Source organism: Sitophilus oryzae, unplaced genomic scaffold (assembly GCF_002938485.1).
Source record: "Sitophilus oryzae breed Bouriz unplaced genomic scaffold, Soryzae_2.0 scaffold_122_pilon_pilon, whole genome shotgun sequence".
Taxonomy (NCBI): Eukaryota; Metazoa; Arthropoda; class Insecta; order Coleoptera; family Curculionidae; genus Sitophilus; species Sitophilus oryzae.
The window spans coordinates 310,148-325,887 of NW_022145871.1; the positions used below are offsets into that span (position 1 = coordinate 310,148).

At 32.5% G+C, this 15,740-nt stretch overlaps 2 protein-coding genes and 1 long non-coding RNA gene across 4 annotated transcripts in view; all 3 read left to right on the top strand.

Moving 5' to 3' along the window:
• Positions 1 to 15,740, top strand: part of LOC115874158 — a 20,302-nt gene continuing 4,562 nt past the window's right edge. The window contains exons 1-2 of the long non-coding RNA XR_004048781.1: positions 1 to 30; positions 1,415 to 1,417. This is a non-coding gene — a long non-coding RNA (uncharacterized LOC115874158). The remainder of the gene's footprint in view (positions 31 to 1,414; positions 1,418 to 15,740) is intronic.
• LOC115874156 (methyltransferase-like 26) overlaps positions 14,204 to 15,740 on the top strand; it is a 4,012-nt gene continuing 2,475 nt past the window's right edge. The window contains exon 1 of one of the 2 annotated variants that reach the window (XM_030889258.1): positions 14,204 to 14,672. In XM_030889258.1, coding sequence (XP_030745118.1) covers positions 14,652 to 14,672 — 21 coding nt within the window. In that variant the 5' untranslated portion in view covers positions 14,204 to 14,651. Of the gene's footprint in view, positions 14,673 to 15,012; positions 15,052 to 15,740 lie in introns of those variants that run through there. The other variant, XM_030889259.1, reaches the window with a different exon arrangement.
• The window catches only part of LOC115874153 (dnaJ homolog subfamily C member 21), a 1,888-nt gene continuing 1,200 nt past the window's right edge, over positions 15,053 to 15,740 (top strand). Inside the window, exon 1 of the mRNA XM_030889254.1 lies at positions 15,053 to 15,705. Coding sequence (XP_030745114.1) covers positions 15,183 to 15,705 — 523 coding nt within the window. The 5' untranslated portion in view covers positions 15,053 to 15,182. The remainder of the gene's footprint in view (positions 15,706 to 15,740) is intronic.

Genomic DNA, 15,740 nt, shown 5'->3' on the forward strand with positions numbered 1-15,740 from the left:
GAGTTTTGATCTTATTAGTTTTATACCTGTGTTTATACAAGACCAAATTAAGACTTAGTTTGTGATTTATATTAAGATCTTTCTTATAATATTTATTATGTCTTAATCTTATGCTTTGTCTGGAAAATAAATGTTAAAATATCTTAATTTTGCATATCCTATTCCATCCTTCCATTAGGAAAATATGGTTTATAAATCATATTATAGCTAAGAAAATCACATAAATTAGGTGTAAGAATAGAAATCTTAAAAGTAGCAGAAAATTAATGCAATATATGTATAAGCAGAATTACACAAGGTAAAACTGTTAATGTTGCTGAAGCTGATTCTACAATTTTAATTACGGAGGCTAAAAAAGGCCTTTTAAGGCTGTTGCTTTGAAGCTGATTCTACAATTTTAATTCTTGGAGGCTAAAAGGCCTTTTAAGGCCTCCGTAGTTTTGATGGAATGTTAAAAAACCTATTATGAACATGACATGGAGCTACAGCATTTAAAAATTAAAAAAAAAAAGAAAACTTGGACATATAATTTCCCAGAATTTTTAATAAAGCCCTTTTAAACGTAGCATAATAATCTAGAGCAATTAGATTAATTATAGGAATCTAGAGTTTATTTCTATTTAATTTATATTGAGCTATGAAAATACATAATAAGCGTTCACGTGTTGTGCGAAATATTAAAATAATAATATAAATCCTTGATATAAATAATATATACCGCGTACTAGCAAAAAAATAGTGTTAGCCGATGACTATGAAATGAAGATCGCTATCATTTTATATGGGAAATGTCACTCAATCGTCATTTCTCAGCCAACTGAACGCCGTTTTTCGATCATACGGTATATATTGACAAACACTGAAAGCACATATTTGTTTTCTACTGAAAATAATTCCAAAAATAACTTACAATCTGGCAACATCGAAAATGTGCGCATGCGTAGTAATGCTGTGACTATATGCAGCAGAAACTCGTTTCAAAGGTCAATATACGGATCACACCATTATGCTGGATTCAGGTTCCGTAGCCGTAAGCGGGGGTGACAGTGAAATAGGAAGAGTGGAAACAGTCATTAGTGTCATTCCTGTCATTCTCCTCACGACCATGACCCGCCTGAACAAGGACTAGCATTAATTATATGGAATCTAGAGTTTTTTTCTATCCTTACGGTTTCCCATTGACATGAAAACACATAATAAGCACATATTCGTTGTTCTACCGAAAATAATTCCAAAATATTCGACGCCATTTTAATTCATTCCGTTTAGTTTCGTTTGGAAGTTCAATTTAATATTTCGGCTGAAATTTATAAATATAATGGTAATAAGTATATATAAATATATTACATGAAGAATCCTGGAGAAAACGCGTTTCTGCAGTAGGTAGATTATCCCCATGTATATGAAAAAATAGGTAGTAAATAAACACTGTTTTTTACATTTTTTAGATGCAAAGAATATGAATATTATAATATCTTTGATCGGCGATTTTTTCTATGAAAATGGAAGCAATTTACAGCAAAGGTGATCATTTTTTAACTATAGCCAACATTAGTTATCTCCAGTATGTGCGATTTATTGTCAATAATGCAATAAATCGGACTGATATGTTATCCGACTAAAAGTCTCTTTTGCTTCTTTTTTGATTCTCGCCAGGCCTCTTTGGGAATAATGGACGCTTTTTTAAACAGTATATTTATATTTTATACCTATTGATATTTTTACATTGTTAATTTGACTATGAAATGAAGATCGCTGTCATTTTATATGGGGAAATGTCCTCAAGGCTCGTTTTCAAGGTCCTGAACGCCGTTTCTTTCGCATCATGCTGGAATAAGAGTTCCGTAGCAAAAACACTGTAAGCACGTATTTGTACCTCTACTGAAAATGCGTCCAGTAAATAATTAACTAATCTGGCAACATCGAAACAATACAATCCTCTATATTTTTATATTTATTTAGTCACGTGTTGTGCGCGAAATATTAAAATAATAATATAAATCCTTTACATAAATAATATACCGCGTACTATGATTGAAAAAAATAGTGTTAGTTGATGACTATGAAATGAAGACTGCTGTTATTTTATATGGGGAAATGTCCTCAATCGTCATTTCTCAAAGCCAACTGAACGCCGCTTTTTCGATCATACGGTATATATTGACACAAAAAACACCGAAAGCACATATTTGTTTTCTACTGAAAATAATCAAAATAACTTACAATCTGGCAACATCGAAAATGTGCGCATGCGTAGTGTCTGTGACTATATGCAGCAGAAACTCGTTTCAAGGTCAGCCACCGGATCCACACCATTATGCTGGATTCAGAGTTCCGTAGCCGTAAGACGTAAGCCGTATCGTTAAGACGTAAGGGATATCGACCTTCACGATCACACGATTGCGTTCATAGATCTCCGTATGCCGTAAGCCGTATGCCGTAAGACGTAAGAAATGAACCAATTTTTAATTCTTACGTTACGTCTTATCGAATCGGGTGTTGTTGGCTAGGTTCGGTGGTACTCGGTAGCCATTTCTACAACTTTTATAATATATTTCACAGATATTTCACTTCGGCAACGAAAATATAATTGTCCGTGACCATTTTAGTTCAATTAAATTAATAATAACAAAATAAATAAGGAGTATTATAGTTTTATTCACAACATTCACAGCCCAAACAACAACATAACCTATTAAAAACGGTAATGCGCACGCTTACGATGAAGTTATCGTTACGTCTTATGGCAACTATGAATGGCTTTCCTTGCGTCTTAAGTCTTACGGCTAACGATACGGCTTACGTCTTACGGCTACGGAACTCTGAATCCAGCATAAGACGTAAGAAATGAACCAATTTTAATTCTTACGTTACGTCTTATCGAATCGGGTGTTGTTGGTTAGGTTCGGTGGTACTCGGTAGCCATTTCTACAACTTTTATAATATATTTCACAGATATTTCACTTCGGCAACGAAAATATAATTGTCCGTGACCATTTTAGTTCAATTAAATTAATAATAACAAAATAAATAAGGAGTATTATAGTTTTATTCACAACATTCACAACCCAAACAACAACATAACCTATTAAAAACGGTAATGCGCACGCTTACGAGGAAGTTATCGTTACGTCTTACGGCAACTATGAATGGCTTTCCTTGCGTCTTAAGTCTTACGGCTAACGATACGGCTTACGTCTTACGGCTACGGAACTCTGAATCCAGCATTACCAATGTTTTTTGTGTTAATCAGTAATAATACAAATTCTATAATTAATTTTATAATTTCAGATTTATCTTAATATCAAAAATTAAGGTAAGAAGAATAACGTCGAAGATTGTGAAGTTAAGATATTTTTACATTAGAATTAAAAATTATCATTTACGGATATTTTTTTTATTTAGGTTTTATATCTATTAATGGGCGTCCAGACCAGGGGGGTGACAGTAAACCCAGGGGGGTGACAGTAAACCGGAAAATTGGAAACAGTTCTGGCGCGGTCATACCCAGGCAGAAAGCATGGCCTTCTAGACTGTCCTAGACAAAAATCTGAATATTTCTATATGATTTCTGTCAATTTCAGTTACGGAACATTTTTATGCACGTCGGCGTCCTCTTCTTTTGTCTGTGTGTCAGCCATGTGTCAACTCCCGAGGCCTCTGGCAAGGTCGGGCGCCATTTAATTTTTGCCGTTTTAGATTTGAATGGAAGTTTGTTTATGATATTTCGGCTGAAATTTATAAGTACAAAGATGTTTTTGATATAAAGTTCCTTGTTAACACCTTAATAAAGTATATATGGTATTAATTACATGAATAAAATGATGAAATCGACGTTTCTGCGTGTAGTAGGTATGGGCCATATTATATGTAAAAATAGGTAATATATTAACTGTTTTTATATTTTTTTAGCTTTAGATCCAAAGATCTTGGGATATTCTTTACCAAGGATTTTTCCGTATCTCTACTTTAAAGACTGATCGGTGATTTTGAGCAATTGAAAGCAAGTTACACAAGGTAAATTATGATTATTGAACTACCTATTATTAGCCTACATTAATTATCTACAAGATGAACAGAAATGCGTAATTACATATCACATAGGTACCTATTATGTATTTTCATAGCAATAATGCTATGTATGTAGATTATTTTTAAAATACAAATGAGGTATTAGATGTATATCATATCATGTATATCATATGTGTATCATATTTTTTATTCATTTTATTTTCATTCAAGTCCTGTTTGATTTAATTCACAACAGTCTTATGTACCTATATTTATGTTTTTTTTACATATTTTTTTTTTGATTCCAGGTTTTGCGTGGGTTCCTGTTGTCTTTTTCTTGCTTCCAGTTAGTTTTACGCCCGTGAAGCTGTGAAAACATTTATTTATCTTCAAGTTTCTGTAAGTCAGTGCATTGTTACTTTACTATTTCACTTTAACACAGCATCTCTGATGTTATTTAAATATTTTGATATTGATACAGTAGTTTATGGGTTTATAGCTCTTTAATTGTGTTGATTTGCATATTTACATTGTTCTAAATTCCAAATAAATATTTTTGAGTAATTTTGTTGTATTATTTACTACTAGAAAAAGTAAAAAGTATATTAACCCTCATTTAAACCTCCTGAACAGCCCGCCATTAAAAACCGGAAACGGAAATAAATTTCATAAAATTGAAATTGTCATGTCAATGAAGTGTCTATGTCACAGAATGTCATGTCAAATGTCCCAGCCGCCATATCTGAAAATTAGTTACCCAGGCAGCCACGCTGTTTCCATAATTTAACATTGACTTGACACTTCTTCTTGTATTTATTATTTTATGAACCGGAAAATTGGAAACAGTTGTGGCGCGGTTCTACCCAGGCAGAAAGCATGGCCTTCTAGACTGTCCTAGACAAAAATCTGAATATTTCTATATGATCTCTGTCAATTTCTGCTACGGAACATTTTTATGCACGTCGGCGTCCTGTTCTTTTGTCTGTGTGTCAGCGTCAGCTCCCAAGGCCTCTGGCAAGGTCGGGCGCCATTTTAATTTTTGCCGTTTAGATTTGATTGGAAGTTTGTTTATGATATTTCGGCTAAAATTTATAAGTACAAAGATGTTTTTTAATATAAAGTTCCTTGTTAACACTTTAATAAAGTATATATGATATTAATTACATAAAGAAAATGATGAAATCGACGTTTCTGCGTGTAGTAGGTATGGGCCATATTGTATGTAAAAATAGGTAATATATTAACTGTTTTTACATTTTTTTAGCTTTAGATCCAAGGATCTTGGGATATTCTTTACTAAGGATTTTTCCGTATCTCTACTTTAAAGACTGATTGGAGATTTTGAGCAATTGAAAGCAAGTTACACAAGGTAAATTATGATTATTGAACTATTATTAGCCTACGTTAAATTTCTACAAGATGAACAGAAATGCGTAATTACATATCACATAGGTACCTATTATGTATTTTCATAGCAATAATGCTATAAATCTATGTATGTAGATTATTTTTAAAATACAAATGAGGTATTAGATGTATATGTATCATATTTTTTATTCATTTTATTTTCATTCAAGTCCTGTTTGATTTAATTCACAAAAGTCTTATGTACCTATATTTATGTTTTTTACATATTTTTTTTGATTCCAGGTTTTGTGTGGGTTCCGGTTGCCTTTTTCCTGCTTCCAGTTATTTAGTTTTATGCCCGTGAAGCTGTGAAAACATTTATTTATCTTCAAGTTTCTGTAAGTCAGTGCATTGTTACTTTACTATTTCACTTTAACACAGCATCTCTGATGTTATTTAAATATTTTGATATTGATACAGTAGTTTATGGGTTTATAGCTCTTTAATTGTGTTGATTTGCATATTTACATTGTTCTAAATTCCAAATAAATATTTTTGAGTAATTTTGTTGTATTATTTACTACTAGAAAAAGTAAAAAGTATATTAACCCTCATTTAAACCTCCTGAACAGCCCGCCATTAAAAACCGGAAACGGAAATAAATTTCATAAAATTGAAATTGTCATGTCTATGTCATGTCAAATGTCCCAGCCGCCATATCTGAAAATTAGTTACCCAGGCAGCCACGCTGTTTCCATAATTTAACATTGACTTGACACTTCTTCTTGTATTTATTATTTTATGGTCCAGACCGGATGAGCGAGCAAGAATTCGGGTATGTTCTATGGTGGTTCTATGGGAACGCTTAAGTGGTGTGGACATGGTGTGGACTGGTGTGGACGGCTCTGCGAGCGAGCGAATGATTGCTTGCTCGCGCTCGACGCTGTTCCACGCCGTGTCGGTACATCAAAGAAAATTCGCGCTATTGCACGTTTGGTTTGGACGGGATTTTGTTTACCACGTTTGCGATCGAATATCAAAAATGGAATGGCCGAATGAAGTTGTTTTAGAACTAATAGAGGAGTACAAAAATCGCCAAGACCCGTAAGGTTATAGCTAGCCTTTCTCTAGGTGAAATTGCTTTTCGGTAATTGGTATCACTTTTCATTATTTTTATGTCAATTAAATCTAATAAGGTATTAAAATCTGTAAGTGACGTCCGACAAAAGTTCTTAAATTTTCCAGAATCTTCTGTTTCAACATCGTTTAGTAAATTGTTACCACCATGAGAAACTCGACTTTTAAAAAGAGTTATGTTCCACCATCTCCTCTGCGGTCGTTTTCTCTTTTGACGTTTCAACAATTTATAAAATACAATGAAAGGCGCACAAGCAATGATTTTTTCCGACATTATAAACATGAAGTGCCACACTCCGATCAACGCCGAACATACAAATAATCGCTAGGTCTGGACGGAAGCCGATCATCTGCTCGAGAGCAGCAGAAATCATGAGCGAATTTGAATAAATGTTTGCTCGCGCTCGTTACTGCTCGCTCATCTGGTCTGGACGCCCCTTTAGAATTATTTTGTATAATCCTGTATAATCAAAGAATATTATAGTTTTAAGAACTCTCGTGTGGAAGCTTTAGTGATTTGTCACACGGTGGCGCTTTTGAACATAATCGAAGACTGAAAATGCTAATATTTTAAATTTTGAGGACTACGCGCGGCGATATTTCGTACGGTGTTGCCAAACATATTTTATTTCTCGATATTTAAAGAAATATGTATTGATTATATATTTCGTATTCGTTAGTACATGAGGCATCCTAAGGCTATAAAAACGTAGCTATGAAAATAAAATTTTAGATTTTTAATTTTTTTGTACCTTCTAATAAAAATTACTTCTATTCCAATAAAAAATTAACTAGTATGATTATGTGTTATCTGTGCTAGTATTAGGAAACTGGAGTAAATACAGAGAATTTTAAATCGTTCTCTAAGATGAGCACTACTAAGTAATTATTTAAAATTCGACCCATAAGGGGGTGTAATTATACAAAAAAAATATGTACCTACTAGGAGTATGAACTTTTGCACAGATGTGGCGCATTTGAACATTGATAAGCGATTTTTGGAAATGTATAGCCCAAGGGTAGTGAAACTGGGGGGTGAAATTTTGTACAAAAAATGTTAGTTCTAGGAGTATGAAATTTTGTACAGAGTTTCCTTAAGTGACGAAAGTGAGTACCCAGAAGCTAATTTTCAAGACATTCATCCCCTAGAAATAAGGGATGAAAATTTGTACAAAAGTTTGTTACAATCGGTTTTAGAAGTATGAAATTCTGCACAGACGTTCCTTATGTAACGTAATTTAGCACTAAGTAGCACTTTTTGGAAATTCGCCCTCTAAGGGTGTGAAATGAGGGGTGAACGTTCTGAAACAATTCTGTTGAAGGAATATGAAAATTTGCACAGAGGTTCCATTTGTAGCGTAATTGAATAATTAGAGTGATTTTTGGAATTCATTCCTTAAGGGGGTAAAACTAGGGGTGAAAATTTGTATAATTTTTTATGTAAAATCCGTTCTAGGACTAGGAGTATGAAATTCTGTTCAGAGGTCCCTTAAATGATGAAAGTGAGTACCTAGAAGCGAATTTTAGGCATGCATCCCCTAAAAAATAAGGGATGAAAATTTGTACAAAAATTTGTTAAAATCGGTTTTAGAAGTATGAATTTTGCAGACGTTCCTTATGTAACGTAATTTAGCACTAAGAAGCAATTTTTGGAAATCCGCCCTCTAAGGGTGTAAAATGAGGGGTGAACGTTCTGAAACAATTCTCTTGAAGGAATATGAAAATTTGCACAGAGGTTCCTTATGTAGCGTAATTGAATAATTAGAGTGATTTTTGGAATTCATTCCTTAAGGGGGTAAAACTAGGGGTGAAAATTTGTATAATTTTTTATGTAAAATCCGTTCTAGGACTAGGAGTATGAAATGCTGTTCAGAGGTCCCTTAAATGATGAAAGTGAGTACCTAGAAAAGAATTTTAGGGATGCATCCCCTAAAAAATAAGGGATGAAAATTTGTACAAAAATTTGTTAAAATCGGTTCTAGAAGTATGAATTTTGCAGACGTTCCTTATGTAACGTAATTTAGCACTAAGAAGCAATTTTTGGAAATTCGCCCTCTAAGGGTGTGAAATGAGGGGTTGAACGTTCTGGAACAATAAATTCTGTTCAAAGAATATGAGAATTTGCACAGAGGTTTATTATGTAGCGTAATTGAATAATTAGAGCGATTTTTGGAATTCATTCCTTAAGGGGATAAAACTAAGGGTAAAAATTTGTATAATTTTTATGTAAAATCGGTTCTAGGACTAGGAATATGCAATTTTGTACAGAGGTCCCTTAAGTGATGAAAGTGAGTACCCAGAAGAAAATTTTGGACATGCACCCCCTAAAAAATAAGCACTCCCTATAAAACAATTAAAGTAAAAAAAATTTTCTAAAAAATAAAAAAAAAAGTTGGGGTGGACCACTCTTATCACTTAGGGGTATAAAAAATAGATAACCTGGGAATAGGTTGTGACCAAACCAAACCAAACCAGACCTACTGAATATACATATAAAATTTTATCAAAATCGGTCTAGCCGTTTCAGGGATGGTAACAAAAAATTTAAAAAACAACCCCTATTAAAAAATAGGGGATGATGGTAGAACGGTGAAAATTTTGGATTCTTTGTATTTTTTAAGGCCAAATAAAAAAATATTTTTTTTTCCAAAAATAAAAAAATGAGGGTGGGCTACCCTCTCGGCTACCCTTATCACTTAAGGGTATAAGAATAGATAACAACCTATTCTTAGACGTACTGAATATACATATAAAATTTTATGAAAATCGATCAAGCCGTTTCGGAGATGGTAACAAAAAACTTAAAAAAACAACCCCTATTAAAAAATAGGGGATGATAGCAGAACGGTGAAAATTTAGGGTTGTTTGTATTTCTTAATGCCAAATAAAAAAATAAAAACATTTTTTTCTTTTCAAAAACTAAAAAAAATGAGGGTGGGCTACCCTCTCGGCTACCCTTATCAGTTAAGGATATAAAAATAGATAACAACCTATTCTTAGACGTACTGAATATACATATAAAATTTTATCAAAATCGGTTAAGCCGTTTCGGAGATGGTAACAAAAACTTAAAAAAAAACAACCCTATTAAAAAATAGGGGATGATGGTAGAACGGTGAAAATTTAGGGTTGTTTGTATTTTTAATGCCAAATAAAAAATTTAAATATTTTTTTTTTTCAAAAATAAAAAATGGGGTGGGCTACCCTTATCACTTAAGGGTATAAAAATAGATAACAACGTATTCTCAGACCTACTGAATATACATATAAAATTTCATCAAAATCGATTAAGCCGTTTCGGAGATGATAACAAAAAAAAAAAAACATCCCCTATTAAAAAATAGGGGATGATGGTAGAACGGTGAAAATTTAGGGTTGCTTGTATTTTTTAATGCCAAATAAAAAAAATTAAAATATTTGTTTTTCAAAAAATAAAAAAAATGGGGGTGGGCTACCCTTATCACTTAAGGGTATAAAAAATATATAACAACCTATTTTCAGACCTACTCAATATACATATAAAATTTCATCAAAATCGGCCAAGCCGTTTCGGAGATGGCAAAAAAAACAAAAAACAACCCCTATTAAAAATAGGGGATGATAGCAGAACGGTGAAAATTTAGGGTTGTTTGTATTTCTTAATGCCAAATAAAAAAATAAAAACATTTTTTTCTTTTCAAAAACTAAAAAAAATGAGGGTGGGCTACCCTCTCGGCTACCCTTATCAGTTAAGGATATAAAAATAGATAACAACCTATTCTTAGACGTACTGAATATACATATAAAATTTTATCAAAATCGGTTAAGCCGTTCCGGAGGAGTACGGTAACCAAAACTGTAACACGGGAATTATACATATAATGAAATGATTATAGCAATTATATTGATTATAGCTGATTATAGCAATAGATGAAATTTAAAACTATAATTTAAAACTATTCAAGAAAGTACACACAAAACAAGGCAACGCCGCGCGTCTATTCGTTCAATTCCGAGCAAAATAGCGAGGCCCCACGAAGTTGGGGCCTCGCTCGCCAAAGCGAGGTCCCATCGACAGGTCAGATTTTGATGCGAGACGAGACTTCTAGGGTATTAAGATATTCTTTGGTATAATCAATATTGTTGCGGACCGGTGTGGACTCGACCTAACCTAACAATATGGCCCGCCCTCGGATGACCTTAACATCGCATAGACACCGCAATGCTTCATTCGTTCGAGAAGAATCGAGTCCCACTGGAATGGACTAGTACATACGAGAACATTCGAAAACCTTCTCTACGCACCTAACGATCTATGGACTATTCTAGAGTTCTTTACCTGTCGGTATAAAAGCCGGCGGCTGTGGCCTACAGGGGGTAGTTATAAATATACCAGTGCAGTTGACGCGCTAAAATTCAAAATAAATTCTTATTTATAAATCGTTTGTAAATAGTTCTATAAATCTTTTATCGTTATTGTTTTTGTTAATTAGTGTTAAATAAATAGTGTTTAAATAAATTGTGACTTTCTATCCACACGGAACCGACGAAAAACGTAACAATATGACACATTTATTTCATACAAGTTTTTTAATTTCTAGTTATTTACAGGCAACAATAGTTTTGATTATATCAATTATTATATGTATGTTGAAGTACCGTGTGATCGAAAAAAAACGGCGTGCAGTAATAATTTTACATATAAAATGACAGCGATTTTCATTTCATAGTCATATCTGCACTGACACCGTTTTTTTTCGATTATACGGTACTATACCGCATGATGAGTCTTACAGCACAATACAAGTCAGTGAGATAGAGGTAACATTTTACCTAGTTTGATTATAGTGTTTGTATCATAATTTCTTAAAAATATCAAGTTAGTGGATTAATAGCAATTGTAGGCATATATCGATGAATGCTCTGATAAGATCTTTTTCTCTATAGAAGGGATAATATCCCAACCATATCGCAACCAAACCAAACCATATTATGGTTTGTGTCCTAGAATACATTACAGTATTTAATATCCTGTACTTTGATATTCTTTTCTTATTTTACTGTAATTTCTTTTCTCTAACTAAGACCATTAAGACTTAGTTAAGTCTTAACCATTAGGACTTAGTTAAGTTAATTTATGATTTATAATAAGATTTTATACCCTTCTTATAATTTCTTTACGTCAATATGCTTTATGGTGTGGAGAATAAATGTTAAGATATCTTAATACTTGCATATCCTTCAGGAAAAATATTGTTTATAAATCATATATGCTCAGAAAATCACATAAATTAGGTGTAAGGATAGAAAAATCTTAAGGTAGCGGAAAAATTAATGCAATATATGTATAAGCAGAATTAAACAAGGTACCAATTAATATTGCTGATTCTACAGTTATAATTACGGATGCTAAAAGGCTTTTTAAAGGCCCACGTAGTTTTAATAAAATGTTATAAAACATATTATGAATATGATATGGAGCTACAGCATTTAAAAATTAAAAAAAGAAGAAATTTGGGTACACCCCTTTTATTACTCATAATTTTTAATAAAGCACTTTTTAAGCGTAACATAATAATCTAGAGCAATTAGATTAATTATAGCAATCTAGAGTTTTATTTCTATTTAATTTTATTGACTATGATATAATACATAATAAGCGTTCACGTGTTGTGCGAAATATTAAAATAATAATATAAATGATATGTATATATTGCCGTCACTGAAATAAACCTTATTTATTTTCTACTGAAAATAATTCCAAAAGAACTTGCAATCTGGCAACATCGACGATGTGCGCATGCTGTGACTATATGCAGCAAAAACTCGTTTCAAGGTCAGCCACCGGATCCATACTTTTACCTAGATTCGTATTAAATTTGCGTTTTATGGAGTGTAGAGAAAGGTACAAAGCAAATCTAACAAATTAAGGTAAAAGTGTGGAGTGTAGATCCGGTGGCTGACCTTGAAACGAGTATTTGCTGTATATAATCACAGATACTATGCATGCGCACATCGTCAATGTTGCCAGATTGCAGGTTATTTTGGAATTATTTTCAGTAGAAAACTAAAAATGTTTTATTTATTTATTTATTGGTGCTTCCTACAAACACACGAATGTAATTACATATAAGAGTGCCTTAAACTACATATAAAATTAAAATGACAAGACAAAAAATGAAGATAAACAGGATAAATGTACAAAACAATAGACAACAACAATGGTAAACTAACACAGAAAAAAACAATTGCTGGGCAGCATGTAGAACCGAGCAAGGCCTTTATGATGCAAATAATGACCTAATCTCACTTATTATTTTTTTCAGTGCTGTCAATTATCAATTATTTATATTATTATTTTAATATTTTGCACAACACGTGAATGATTATTATGTATTTTTATAGCCAATAAAATTAAATAGAAATAAAACTCTAGATTGCTATAATTAATCTAATTATTCTAGATTATTATGCTACGTTTAAAAATTGCTTTGTTAAAAATTAGTTAAATTAAAAGGGGTGTGTACAAGTTTCTTCTTTTTTTTGAATTTTTAAATGCTGTAACTCCATATCATGTTCATAATAGGTTTCTATGCATGGTTTTTATGGACGCTAAAAACCCTCCATATAGGTTTTATAACATTTCATTATACGTAGGCCTTTTTTAGCTTCCGTAACTATAACTGTAGAATCAGCAATATTAAATAGAGGTACCTTGTTTAATTCTGCTTATACATATATTGCATTAATTTTTCTGCTACCCTAAGATTGTTCTATTCTTACACCTAATTTATGTGATTTTCTTAGCATATATGATTTATAAATAATATTTTTCGTAATATGGAAGGATATGCAAGTATTAAGATATCTTTAACTATCCACACCACAAAGCATAATGTGCGTTGTATTAAGACATAAAAAAATGATTAGAAATATTATAATATAAATCACAAACTAACTTAAGTTTTGCATAAGTTTCAAGTTGGTATATGGTATAATCACAGAACAGATACAAATTTGTATCTGTTCTGTGGTATAATTAATGAGATCAAAAATAAACCTTCACCATATTATCAAGATAATAATAATTTTAATTTTGGCATTACAGGAAACAAGGAATTAAGTGAATTAAGAAAAGAATATCAAAGTTCAGGATATTAAATACTGTAATGTATTCTACGACATAATCCATATCCCTTCTAAAGAGAAAAAGTGTAAACATAAAGCTTATTTTAATCCTATCAGCATTCTTCGATAAAATATGTGCCTAAGCAATTGCTATTAACCCACTAACTTCATATTTTTAAGAAATTATGATACAAACACACTACAATCAAACTAGGTAAAATATTACCTCTATCTCATCGACTTGTGCTAGACAAAGATCTTTCGGAGTTGTTTTCACTTAAAAAACTGCCGCCAAATATTGTAATAATGGGCGCATTCAGTAAACACACCGGTTACTCCACCGGTGCAGAAAATTAAAGTGAATGCCAATGGTAACGCACCGGTTGTGGTCACCGATCACTTGAAAGTACCTCTACACTCCATACTTGAAAGCCTACCGTATTTTGTTTCCGGTTTATTTACGTACCGTACGTACCGGTAACTTGATCGTTCAATTGAAAAGTTATCGGTAGGTCTTTACAGGTTAATACCGGTGTGTTTACTGAATGCGCCCAATGTAATATTTAATATTGATTAGGCAGGGCCGCTTCTACACAGAATATACACCATACAGAAGCGACAAAGAGATTTGCTTCAAAATTTTTAGGAGGGGGCAGTGCTGGTTAACTGTCAAACGTGACGTCAAAGAATTATACACCAAAAAAAAATTCACGACCGCAGGTATAATTATTTCTAGATATTATGCATAAAAGACTAAAAAATATATTTCATAATTATTTATTTATTTTTAATTCTAAATAAAAATACTGATTTAAATCCCTCTAGTTTTTAAAAATTAAATAAACCTGCCTTTCATCATTTTCTATTAAAATCTAACAATTTTCTTTCAGTGTGAAATGCTGTTCAAGGCGCACGGATGTCAAACGTGACGTCACGCAATTAGTTCCCATTTGACCAATGCTATTCAAAGCTCTTTGTCGCTTCTGTATGGTGTATATTCTGTGGCTTCTATTAGGCAAGATCTTTCCCAATTCTAACACATTGTCAAAATGTCAAACGTCATTTTAATGGTAAGTGTCATTGGTAAGCATGGTACAAAGAAAACAAGGTATGATCGATAGCGGCTCCAATTTCGTTAAGTTTGCGCATACCACCTGTGACGTCATACGCCATACAAAAAAATATCCATGTTGTTCAATTGCCACTAATAAAAAGAGACCTAAAGTAGAGAAGAATTAGGACATAACCCCAAAAGTTATGTCAAATCATCGAGCTTGACATTTAAAAAATTATTTTCACATTTATTCTGTCATCTGTTTGACAATTTGAAATTGGCGCGCGGAGCCTGCCGACCAATGGTACCGTTTATCACCTGTGACGTAGTGACCAACCTGCGCAATATCATACCTTGTATTCTTTATTCTTTGTATCATGATTGATACATGATTGGTAAGTATAAATTATCTATCAGTTTTAAAAATATATTTTGGCATGGTTTTCACATGAAAATTCACAATTTTCCATTGCAAAAACTTGTCCAATCGGTAAATATCAGGTCATTCTAAAACAAGCATAGTAATATGAAGTGTCATTATGAAATTCTTCAAATATCTAAAGAAGCCGATGATAGTGAAATAAAAAATGCATATAGGAAATTAGCTCTCAAATGGCATCCCGATAAAAACTTAGAACAGCCGGTTATTGCAAAAGAACAGTTTCAATTGGTACAGCAAGCATATGAAGTGCTCGGCGATAAACAAGAGCGAGCATGGTATGATGCTCATCGAGATCAAATTCTAAGAGGAATAAGCTCCGAGTTCCAAGACAAGAGCTTAGATGTGTTTCAGTATTTTACTACGACTTGTTTTAAAGGGTATAACGAGGAGAAGAATGGATTCTTTGCAGTATACAGACAAGTGTTTGAGCAAATTGCTAAAGAAGATATTGAATTCATGGATGACAAAGAGGATTTTGTGGAGATTCCTGGATTTGGAAAATCCGATAGTGATTATGAGACAGTTGTTAAGCCATTTTATGACTTTTGGATGAGTTATTCAACTAAGAAGAGTTACTCTTGGTTAGACCCTTATGATATAAGAGAAGGTTAATTTACAACATTGCTAGTTTTTTATTTAAAT